The sequence below is a fragment of the Antennarius striatus genome, chromosome 4 (assembly GCF_040054535.1).
Source record: "Antennarius striatus isolate MH-2024 chromosome 4, ASM4005453v1, whole genome shotgun sequence".
In the NCBI taxonomy this organism is placed as follows: Eukaryota; Metazoa; Chordata; class Actinopteri; order Lophiiformes; family Antennariidae; genus Antennarius; species Antennarius striatus.
Genome location: NC_090779.1, coordinates 23,010,208 through 23,022,563, shown reverse-complemented (window position 1 = coordinate 23,022,563; position 12,356 = coordinate 23,010,208). Strand labels below are relative to the sequence as shown.

Genomic DNA, 12,356 nt, shown 5'->3' with positions numbered 1-12,356 from the left:
CCAGCATGATACTCATGGAGAAAAGTCATACTAAAAATCTAAAAGTGGATGAACTGAACCCTAACTTTTCTCAAAATGATGAGAATCTGACAGATAATCTTTCTGAAAATCGTGAACTTAAATCCAAACAAGCGTCGTTTCCTGCCGTGAAGGTCCAGTCCCACTCATGTAGCCCTGGAATCAAACTCCCAACCTCAACCATCCTCTCCGACGTGGAACTGGACTCCTTTCTTTCCTCTTAGCCATTCGTCCACATCTCTGAATGGTGCTTGAAGAGAAGCTACAGTTTTGGCGAGACAATTCAGACCGTCAGGTTTGGGTAAAGGATCTTTCCTCGCCGCTCTGTCGTGGCCTGAACAGGAAAACACCCACTGAAGTTTGGCTCATGTCCCGCTAAGGAGCGCGAGTTTTACTTGAAACAGTCTCCGAGTTGGGAAATCTCCAAGTCTGGTTCTGTCAGGAGGTACAGTAGCATTTCAGGCTGGACCAATCAGCCAATCGGAAGCAGGCTGTTGGATCTGCTTATCTAGGAGGTTATCTACCAGGCCAACCTGGGGGAGAGGGGAATCACTCAGATCACACCCCGTCCCCCACCCATCCACAGCTGGGACGCAACAGGACGGAGGCAAAGGTCAAACCGGCTGGTCAGGATGGGAGGACTGGTGGAGTTGCTTTAACCTCCTACCTCACAGTCGGACGTACGAGTTGTCGCCTGACATCTAGGGTTTAAAGGTCGCGTTCCCTCACCGTATCTCCCCCTTGATCCCTCGCCATGGCGCTGCTTCCTCTCTCTCAGGTCCCGCAGCTACCTCCGAGCTAATGGAGCGTCAGGATGGGGTGGGGGTTGGGGAACGGCGGTGCATAATCGCCGTTTCCCCTTCTAGCCTGGGGCCCAGCGTGGATGCGGTGGACCCAGCCCCAGACGCCACTCCATGGTTTGGCATCCTCGTGCATCTCAGTGCTCTCACTCTTTCCAGCTGAACCAGGTCCTACGCAAACACACGGGCAACCAGCGGGTTTTCTGATTTAGTCGACAGTCAGGAGCACTTAATAATATTCAGAAAGACAGAGCGACATACGATCCTGCGCTCGCCAGAATTCAATCCGCATCTTTCTTTCTTTTTTTTTAAGGGAACACAATGGTGCAATCTCCACCAAGTTTGGCCGCCATCGTTAAAGTAAAAGGGGGGATGGAGGCTGGAAGGAAGGGAAGGGGAAGGGGAGGGGGAGGCCGTAAGTCAAACACGAAGGCGTCTCATGCAGTAGGAGCGGCGATGTGGCGTACGGCGAACCCAGATTGATACGTTTTCGAAAAAAGCCCCCGCCCAGGCTTTTTTGAAGTTCAATAAACAGTGTGTCACGAGATCTACCTCATACCACCCAAGTGTTTCAGTGTGTGTGTGTGTGTGTGTGTGTGTGTCTACGCTTTTATTCATGGGTCTGGACACCGACAGACAGATAATGTTTGTTAGCACGCACAGGAATGTGTGTGTTTGCGACGACGACAACGACGACAATGGCGGGCGAGAGAACAACTCCGACACTAACACGTCCCTGGTCTTGATCCGGCGTTCATAAAAACGCGTCGACTCTTTGAACATTTTAATTAAACTCAACGGGACCATCCCCGCCCAGGCCTCCACGGTCGGCTATGTGCATTTGAAGACAAAACAAGACCATCTGTTCCGGGGCAGACATCAAATACGCGTCTTTTTATGTCACCCTGGGCCCGAGCGTTGACTTTCATTATTCCTAAAAATCCATCTGGAATTTTGATGGGCATGTTTTGAAGGAAAAGGCCTTGAAACCACAATGCGAGGATGTCTTGAAACAAAGGTCTCTGCGGTTTGGTTTCACGCGGTCAACAACAGCCTGGCAGTCTCCGCGCTCAGATAGCTCATGTCTGTAATTTTAGTTTATGCCATCATTATTACGACACGTTCTTCATGCCGGTTCTTGGAAATACATTGAATTGATGGTTTATGTGTTCTATAAGAAATTGAACAAAGACCATAAAATTTAGAGCGAAGCAAATTGGATTCCTTGGGATTTCTGTCTGGTCAGACAGAGGAGAAAAGAATCTGGACGGGCGGTTTTTTATTCCGGAGGGACAAATTTCGGGAAGTTTTTTGTGTGTGTTTTTTTAAAAAAATGTAAGTTGTGTCAAAAAACAAACAAAAAAGGGAGGAACGGGGTAAAAATTCCAAAACCAAACTGGTTTTGAATAATTTCACCTTTATTGCATTTCAACAACAACAAAAAACAAAAACCCCAGAGGAATGACAGGATGGCATCTTCTTCATCTTCATCAATTAAATCTGAGATCCTTGGGGGGGGTCGATGCTGGAGACAGCCCCCGCCAAGAAGAACCCGGGTCCTCCTCATCCAGTGTGACCGTTACCGCCCGCCGCCACCAGAGGGAGTCTGTCCGTCCAACCGGAGGCTCGGCTGGGGCTCCGCTCCTGACCTCAGGGGCCAACAAACCTCGCTGTGTTTGTGATGCTCTGCTCAAACGTTGAGATGTTGACTGACATTCCTCCTGTGACACACTCACCGTGACGCCAGCAGTATTATCAGTCATTATTAGTCATGCAGCGGTCGTTGTGATTCACCCAGCTGGAAAGTCGCTCCTCGTCTGCCGGACTTTATGGGTCTCACTGTTGTGGTGGAGCCCGCTGGTGAGGCAATGCTGCGAGGGGGACGAGCAGCACCAAACCCGGCGGGGCGACGGGCCTATAAAAGGCCGTTTCTCCCCCCTGTCCCTCTTAGTTTTCTGTACAACAACTACACGTGTTGATCTCAGGCTGGAAGCCCTTCCCATTCCCTGCATATCCATGCTGGAGGAGGAGGAGGAGGAGGAGGAGGCGTGTGTATTGCTTTTGTTACCTGTACTAGAGCATACCTGGCCGTCTGAAGTGAGTAAAGTGGACTTAAAGATGTCTTCAAAGAGCAGACAGATGCGTAAAAGCTGCGAACGGAGCCAGAGCCGCCGGGTTGTGGCGGCAGCTCGGGGTGTTTCCTACCTGCGCCGCGCAGAAAACGGGAATTTCTAATTATCTGTGAAAGTAAGAGACGGACAGGAGGCACTTCCTCCCAAGAACTCATTCACCTTTCAAGCCCGACCCTCAGCTTTTTTTTTGTTTTTTTTGGGGGGGGAGTCCTTTGCCCACCTGTCGGGTCGTCGCCAGCATCTCACCTGCGCTGCCGGATCATGGAGGTGGAGAGCGCGGAGGCGCTCCGGCTTCACGTCTCGGAAACCAGGAGGTCTGCGTGCATCTGGGAGGGTTAGAGAGGAGCGGACCCCCCCAAAAAAACAAAAACAACGCCCCCAGCTTTATGCTACAGTGCATGGCCTCTGGACAAAGTGGGACCGATCATGCACAGACCCCCCCGAAAGCGGAGCCTCTACGTGTTCTTGTGTTTTGGCGTCATTTACCTCAGACTCGGGTGAGTTTTTTTAAAATTTTTATTATTACCTGCGCAGCCCCCACCCCCTACATGTATGCGCAAATGTGTGTCATTCACTGCCCTCTGACCCCCCACAGACTTAATCCGTTTCCAGCAGGTGTATTATAACTAGTCCTCCCCCCCACACCCCACCCCCGGACGCGTGCACCCGGGGAATGCGTCGTGCGTAAAAGCGGCGGATCGGATCTCAAACCGACGAGCAATCCGATCGATTCCTATATGCGCTGTCGGAGGGCTGTTGAGTTCACCCCCCCCCCCCCACACACACACACACTCAGATTCCCGCTCCTTTGTCGCAGCAGATAATTTGAGCCTCTGTCTCCGCACCAGATCCCGCTCAGCCCCGCATTCCTTCATTAATAGCGCCAGACTGAGCTGTATTTCCACATTCCATCGCCCGGAGTTTTCACCTGTTTTGCAATAACCTCACCTTGACGCGTAAACACAGCCACTCGGATCCGTTTCTTCCCCGCTGCTGACGCAGCGTGTGCGTGGAGGCGATCTGATCAGGGGCCACAAGTTCGCGTAAAGAGCGGGTGGGGGTCTTTATTGTTTTTATAGCTTGATTGCGCGTTTAGGACGCAACAATGAAAGAAAACAGGACTTATTACTCATCAGTATAACCAGGCACCTTTTTATCATTTAGTTTTCCTGAATTGCGCAACAACAAGGTGTTGTTTTTTTTTATTATCTAAGAGGTTCCATATGAAAGAATCCATCTAATCCAAAATGTTTGTGTTGATTCTCACTCATCCGGGTCCACGGTAATCCCAACAGTCTGCACGGAAAGCCGTTTAAGTAACGTCAGAAATGGGATGGCAGGTCTTTGAAAAGAAGAAGACTTGCTCTCTGTTTAACCTCCAAAACACAGACCATACAACTGGAAAAGCTCCTGACAACCCCGCAGCCACAATGGCCCCAAACTAAATACGTGTCAGCCCACTCTTCGAGACGTCACGCAAGCGGAGTGAAGCGTGGAGCTGACAGATGCTCGTATCACATGACAGCCGCTCCAAACGCGGGGGAAGAAAGTCGCTCCTCTCCGTGTTTACCGAGCCTGAGCTCATTCCTTCCATCCCTTCTTTTTTTTTTTTTTTAACTCCATCTTTCACGGTACCCTCTTCATTTACAATGACTGGAGCCTGCAGGTGTTGAGTGAGCGTCACGATGCTGAACCCTCTGAGCTCTCAGGTAAAATCTCCACCCCACCCCCCCCACCCCCAGGTATTTTATTTCTCTGCTCGGATGAAGTGAGGGGGAAACAACAGGGCCATAAAGGAGGAAACCCTGTAATAAAGTATTTATAGGAGGATCCAAATCACACAAGAATGGTACAAGAAGTGTAATGAGGAAGATGATGATGATGCTCTGCGCTCACCCACAGCATGTTAGAGAATTCTTTCGCACCAACTTGTTGATTCAGAGCAGAGAAATGTTTCGTGGTGATGGTGCGAGGCTGCAGCAGCAGCAGCCAGCGTCTATGTTTGTTTATTTTTGGCTGGATGGGTGGTGGATGAAGAGGAGGAGGAGGAGGAGGTAGGAGGAGGGAGGAGGAGGGAGGAGGGAGAGGGGAGGGAAGGGGTGATGAATGAAACCTCCTGCGCGTCCAACGGGGATCGGATCAGTGTCACCCTATTGTCCCGTTGTGGCAAAGTGGGCGGATAGCAGTGTCTCTCCCTGCCCAATGGCAGGCACGACTCTCATGAGAGTGGAGAGAGGCACTTTTCTGCCATGCAAAATCCCTAAAACCAGCATCATTCCGGCTCGGGAGCCCGCAGTAACTGTGTAACAGCCTCCGCCGCTGAGAGATGACAGAGCCAATCTCAGCGCACACACGGCCCTGGGAGCTCGGAGCTGCGTAAGAGCCACCGCACCGAGACCAGCCGGACGCGCCGCACCTCCGCTCCGCTTTTCTGCAAGGAAAAAAGGGGGACGTAAAAGCCCGGGATTTTAAGGGGAGTTTTTTCATCCTCCGAACGTGGCCATTTGCTCCATGTCATCATGATCATCTTCTCGTCGCGCAGTGTGCTGCTGTCAGTCTATTACCCGCAGATCTTCCTCATCCTGACGAGCGGCAGCTACCTGTAAGTCTCAGCCAATTAACTTGCGCCTTAATTACGTTAAGCCAACGGCGCGCTCAGCTCCCCCCCCCCCCCCAAACACCACCACCACCACCAGCAGCACCACCACCAGCACCACCCCACACCCTCCCCGGAGCGCTGGTTCGGGTTCCAACCGGTCGTGTCGGGCTCGATCTTGAGTCTTTCCAGTGATTAAATCCGCTCCTCAGATGAATTTCTCCGGTCATACTCGCCCCCTGATTGGACGCTGAAGCGTTTTTTCGTCGCGTAAAAAGCTGAAGCCGCTCAGTCCCCCCCACCCCCCAGTGGGTGCGTTCATTCTAGAATATTTACGCACACGTCCATCATGTGGCACACGTGTTAAACCCTCATCACGTCGCAGGGGGGGAGGAAAAGTAAAAAAAGAAGCGATCCACGTGGGAATAAATTAATTAGCCGAGCCCGTTAATGTGCAGTCAAGCCGGCGGAGGAGCGCAACCCCGGTGGAGGTGGCGTGGGGGTGTGTGTGTGTGTGTGTGTGGGGGGGGGGGGGTGACCCCCCGGCCGGGGGAGAGAGAGATTCTGCAGGATCAGACAAAAACATTCTGGTATAGCGGCTACATGGATCCGTTTTGGCCACAGAGTGGCAGAGATGTTCAAGACAATTGGATGCTGAGTGTGTGGAGAATTTATTTATCTTTTTTTTTTTTTTTAATTCTCATTTTTACGCACGCCTGAACCGTTAATGAACCTGTCAGAGCGGGTCAAACGTTTCCTGCCTTGCGTTATTATTATTATTATTATTATTATTATTATTATTATTATTATTATTACTATTATTATTACCTCATTATCATGCGATTTTTTATTTTTTTTTAAAAAATTTTTTGGAACGTCTACCTGTGATTGACGCCATAACGCGCTGCGGCTTTGAATTAAATGAGGAATTCTGGCTTTCTCAAGGCTTCCAAAATAATTAGTCAGCCCTGCTGCCTCCTCTGCTGCCCGGAGACCCCAAACCCGACGCTGAAATAGATGTGGTTTTTGGTTTTTCTGTTAAAAGAGGGCTAAATTTAGTCATGGATTGCACATTAAAATTGCATACGATTGTTTGTTTGGATTATTTAAGTCTGGAGAGCGTTCTTTTGGGTTAAATATGTTTGGTTTTTTTAGATAACACAGACTGGGCAGTGCCTTCACATGTAAAAAATAAAATAAAATTAAAAACCCCCATTGAATCTCCAGTGGCATCAAAACGGTTTTAACATCAGCCTCATGGTAGATATGGTCTAAACCAGATGTGGGTGTTTTCTTTTATGAATTAAACACCTCCAGTGTTTGTGAATGAGTAGCAGAAAATTGGTATTCCACACTGAAATAACACGATTCCTCCCCCCCACCTCCTCCCTGCTATTGGAAAAAAGAGGAACGTTTGTGTCTCAGACATTTTTTTGTGAGTGCATTCCTCGGTGGAAGATGCATGCCTGGGAGCTTAATAGTCTGTCAGTTAGGTTCAAAGTGTTCCATGTGATGGAGTAGGTGGCTGTGAGCACGCTGTAACGCCACGATGGAGGGCCGGACGGCCAGAACTCGCCTTGGGATGGAGGCTGAAAGCCCCACGCCACTCACGCTGGCTCTGATTGGTTCCCTTAATGCTCCAAATGCATTGTTTTAGCCGACCGAGGCCTCCGCTCGCCTGGCTCGCATTGTGGGGGTGTTGATGATGAAGTGTGAGTGTTTCAGTCACTAAATAATGTATTTATGAAGAAGATTGGAGTCTCCTCTGGTGTCAGGAGGGAGGCCGGAGGCGCCGGAGCTCAGATTGATGAAATGTGTTCAAATTCCGGCTGGAAACGTGAACGTTTGCTCGGATCAACAAAGGCTCACCTGTTGCTTAGCAATTAACAACAACCTCCTCAGTCTGGATCTTTTATTATAACAGCGATACTCTGGATATGTGAGGAAGCATCCCAAACAGTGTTGTTGGAGCTCCCCGCCGGGCGGATCCGTGTCGGTGGCGAGCCGCCGTACACACAAGCACACGCTAAGCAAACAGAATGGCGTTTGTGCACTTTGATGATTTCAGGGATTTAAAAGCTTAGCTGTGGAATTCTCTGTTTGCTGTTGTGTGATGGTTTCGGTTGCTGGCGGTAGACGGTGATTGTGTGAACTGCAGCAGGTGACAGAGGAGGAATCCTGTTTGTCTCGGCTAAAAAATAAAAAAAAAAGAGACGTATAAACGCTTTATTGTGGTTGCATTCGGATGTTTTTTACTTCCACCGTGCAGGACGGCGAGCTCCTCCGGCGCCTGACCTTTCCGGTTGCGTTCGGATGACGTCGTCCTTGTTGCCACGAGCGACCACATATAAACCGCCGAGGGTCACGGAGGGTCAGAGGAGTTCAAGCCTATTTAACAGCAGAGAGAGCACAGAGAACGCAGAGTTCCTGCAGACAGTGAACGCACCACATCCAGTTTTTTTCATTTCTCTAACAAAAAAAAAAAAGGAAAGTTTGAATTTTAGATTGTGTTGATTTTTATTTTTGTTGACAGCCTGGTGGTGAAAATATGCTGCCGGGGAAGAATTCATTATTTAGTTTAACTTCTTTTTATTGTTTTGAAAATTGTTTGCTAGAGTTTCGAGAATCTTAGCTGAGCTAGCGTTTAGCAGGCTTTTTGCTAAATGACTTTCTGTTCTGTTGCCTTGGTCCCCCCCTGGCTGCGCCGGGTCATCCCAGAGAATGCCTGCAGCCCGGTTACAGATCCTGCTCCCGTTACGATTTATTAGAAGTGTTGGAAATTGAGATTTACGTTTTTTTTTTCTGCCTTTGCGGAAAAAACCAAAAAAAAACCAAAAACTTGAGCCACCGGCGGAAGGAGGACTTGATTTTCTGACAGCGATTTCCCATCATGGTCCGTGTCTTCGTCGTGAGTCAGGGGGGGGGGGGTCTCCTGCCAAGATCACCCTGATTCCACAGGAACCCCCCACCCCACTCACACTCTCTCCCTTTTCACGCTGCCGTCACTTTTTTTTTTCTTTTTCGCTGACACACTGCTCGCTTGTGCTCGTTCGCCCCGTTTGTGGTGAAGACTTCAGAGGTCGGCGTCATTCTTCACAAAGCTGGCGTTTGCCTCTGAGCTCATTTATGGCTGCTTGTCCCTGACATGTTTGAAAAGTATGTATCTACATGGTTTGGAGGGCTATAAACAGAGTTGTGGAGAAAGTCGGCGCTTTGTTTAGCGCTAATCTGTCCTGGCTTCTTCAGTGGTTTTGCAGGTTTTTGGTGGAATCGCGTCCAGCGATGGCGAACGACGAGGAGACGTGTCGTTTATCGCTCAAGCGTTTGGGGGAGCAGACTCTCACACCCCAAACATAAATACACAAATCATAAGGAGCAACATTTTGTGTGATGTTTGGTTAACAAGTGAGCGAAATCACCAGTGTATACTCTCAAACCCACACCCACTGAAGGGGAAAACTGTGCACCATAATATGCAACCGAGCACAGCAGCACCGACGGCACGCTCGTAAAAACGGAGAAGGTCCAGGGTAGCAGTTGTCTCCTCTTTCTTTCTCTCTGTCATGATCAATCTGGAACGATCTTTCTGATTGACGAGGCCCCAAAATCGGACAACGACTGGTTCCGAGCATCTCCAGGTCTGGTTTGGGGGTTCCTGCTCTGCAACAGACGGCGCCATCACCTCGGTGAAGCAGGAACAGGATCCACAACACCCAATTGATGGTCATCGATCCGTAGGAGGTGAAGGCTGGACCGTGTTGTCGGTTTCTACAGAAAAGCTTCTGTAGAACAAACTGCTGGTTCTGATAGGAAGCTTGCTGCAGATCTTGGTCCCTGAGAAGAACCTGCAGAAACCGAAAGGTTCTGGGACCATAAAGAGTTCAAGGTGTCCTCAGTCCCCAGACCTCAATCCAGTCAGCGTCTGTGGGATGTTCAGAACAAACAGGTCCAATCCAGTGATGATGGACCAGAGCCCAACCTTGTTAATCTGCATTCTGCACAGAAGACAAGGTTCTTTCCACCCATGCTAACCCATCTCAGACCTATCACAGCCAGCTTTGCATCAATGCGCTCAAAACACCAGGAAATGTCTCAGCTAACCATGAAGCTAGAAAAGCTACCATCAGGTAGCACGCGGCGCTACGCTACCCAGGAATAAACACTGAGCCCCACTTCATCGCTTCAGGCGTTCACACCCTGTTGAGATGACAATCCGCATCTTGTTTTCTCTCTTTGGTGGCCTTTAGCTTCTCTGTCTGATCTTATGATGGATTGACTTTTATTTTTTTTCTGATCCATTAAATAGCAATAATTTCACACAGTGCAGCTTTCAGTGCTCTGAGTGCATCAATCATTAGTCAAACCGAGTCTCGTCCTGGACAGTCTCACTTTAGTGAGTCAGTCTGACCGTCCTCTGCAGGTTGGGACTGAATGAGGTGTGTGTATCGACCAATGAATGTGTGTTTCTCTTATTTTGGCAGGGCCTTGTCGTCGGTGGTGGCTCTGGGCGCCAACATCATCTGCAACAAGATTCCCGGGCTGGCGCCACGCCAGCGGGCGATCTGTCAGAGCCGGCCGGACGCCATCATTGTTGTGGGCGAAGGCGCCCAGATGGGCATCAATGAGTGTCAGTACCAGTTCCGCTACGGACGCTGGAACTGCTCGGCGCTGGGAGAACGGACCGTCTTCGGCCAGGAGCTGCGAGTAGGTCAGTCTGGGTTGTGTCGCTGAGGGGAATGGGAATGTGCTCATGTGTGTCTTTGTGTGTCTTTGTGTTAGCGCTGTGAGAACCTTTCAGGGACTTTTGCGAAGCGATGTCGTCCCTGTAGCCACGTGTTTAAAGTTTCACTTGCTCTGAAGTCAAATGGAGCAAAAATCGGCCTGTTGTTTCTATGAATTACGTTGTGATGATTTAAATCAACCCTGCGAGGACCGTTTTTGATTGTCGACAGACAAAAGTCATGACCGTGTAGAGTTTTTGGATACAGAATCTAACAGAACTCCTCACGTCTTGCTGAATTAAGGCTCTGCTGGGTGATTTAAATCTGACGTTAGCTATCGAAGCTGTTATCGTGGCTGTGAACATGTCAGCGTGAGCAGGAAGCACTGGAGGGAACTGCAGGAGATGTGGTTTCATGAACTTCCTCTGGATGCCTGTGAGTTTTTCTGCATTTCAGAATCCCGACTGAAGTTCAGTAGGTTTGTGAAAAATGTCTACAGAGGACACGCGTGTTGTCGGAACAATAAAAAGGCTGTTTTTAGGCCGGTGTCCGTGTCACAGGCTGGTCCGGCGGTTACGGCGGGTGACTCCCATCCGGATGACCAGAGTTTGAATCCTGCGCATGATGTCTATATTTAATAATTTAATGTAGTTTTCCTACTTTGATGGTTTAAGTCTCTTTTCTGGATGTGTCATTTTTTTCTCATGGGTTTCTGGAAAACTTTATCGTGAGATTTAGAGACGTTAGAACCAGATGGATGTTGTTTCACTGACCCTCGTCCACTGAAGGTCTGTCACGGTAAAGACGTTAGCCTGGCCAGTAGGGATGACGTGATTGGTTGATCAGATGTTGATACCTTCACAAGTCGGCGTTAGGAAGACTAGCTGGTTATTTACTTCTAGTTGCTCTTCTGTAAATGTTGGAGCATTTACGTTTAGAAGGGGTTCCGCGCTGTGCTTTTTGTCCCTCACGGTCTACAGTAGCTATCAGTAGTGGAAAAGGTGCTGTTGGATTGAGGAGCTCAAATAGCTTTTTTAGCTACTTGGATGCTGTTTCGCTGTGCAGTGTTGAGCTGTGTGCAGACTTATGGGTAATGGTTGTAGGTTTTTGCTAAGTGAGGGAGTTTGGCCAACGAAAGCCTCTTACAGGAAGTGTTTCTACAATGAACGACTTTGTAAAACACGTATCTCAACCACTCCACCAACCCAACCAACCAACCCACTGACCAACCAACCCACCAATCAACCAACCAAACCACTGACCAACCAACCAACCAATCGACAAACCACTGACCTAACAGCCAACCAATCATCAGACATGAGCCGAGCTAAACTAAAATGGAACCTTTGTTAATAAAAAATTATAGGATTGATTGATGTGAAAAATTAACCCCTGATGTATTAAAGGATAATTTTACAAATTAGACTCAACACATAAAAACTTGTTTGCGGTGAGATCTCTGGGATCTATCTCTACTTCTGGCCTTGATGGTTTCATTCAATTACTCTCAGACATCAAGTTTTATACAAAGTCATTTGGTAAAAAATCAACAACATTTCTAAAGAAAAGCAAAATTACAAATTGTAATGTGTGTGATGTAAATCTTTCTACTGCTTAATTAATATTTTATAGAACTAAAGACTCCAGTGAACCCATTTTGTTCATCAGAACAATCCATCCCCACGAAGGGGGGCTTTGTCATTCAAAATATTTTTTATTGAAAAAGAGCTGAATTTTTGGACCAGCAGCGACTGTAATAACCAAGAACGTCGTCACTAACAAAACCAGCGAGGCCAGGATGCCAGAGTTTACCATCCTATTGTCTCCGTTTAAAGAACCAGAGCATGAAGCGTCTGATAGAAGTTCCCCGGAATCCAACGGGCCAAACCCGAGCTGCACACATCACACAGTCAAACCCAAACCAGCAAACGCAGCGTCTTCCACTCATGTTGCGTAACCGTTCCCGTTGGCTTCGCTCTGGAGGACTTCTTAGCCGTTCCGTCTCCAGCTGTTGATCCGTTCCTCCGGTTTCTGCTGGAGGAGGTTCTGCAGATGGGACCGTTGGTTAGCATTGCTAAGCTAAAGCTAC

General features: G+C 48.8%; 1 protein-coding gene across 2 annotated transcripts in view; it reads left to right on the top strand.

Moving 5' to 3' along the window:
• Positions 1 to 3,359: 3,359 nt before the first annotated feature.
• wnt7bb (wingless-type MMTV integration site family, member 7Bb) overlaps positions 3,360 to 12,356 on the top strand; it is a 30,103-nt gene continuing 21,106 nt past the window's right edge. The window contains exons 1-2 of one of the 2 annotated variants that reach the window (XM_068313713.1): positions 3,360 to 3,447; positions 10,028 to 10,254. In XM_068313713.1, the coding sequence (XP_068169814.1) occupies positions 3,377 to 3,447; positions 10,028 to 10,254 (298 nt within the window). In that variant the 5' untranslated portion in view covers positions 3,360 to 3,376. Of the gene's footprint in view, positions 3,448 to 5,126; positions 5,553 to 10,027; positions 10,255 to 12,356 lie in introns of those variants that run through there. The other variant, XM_068313712.1, reaches the window with a different exon arrangement.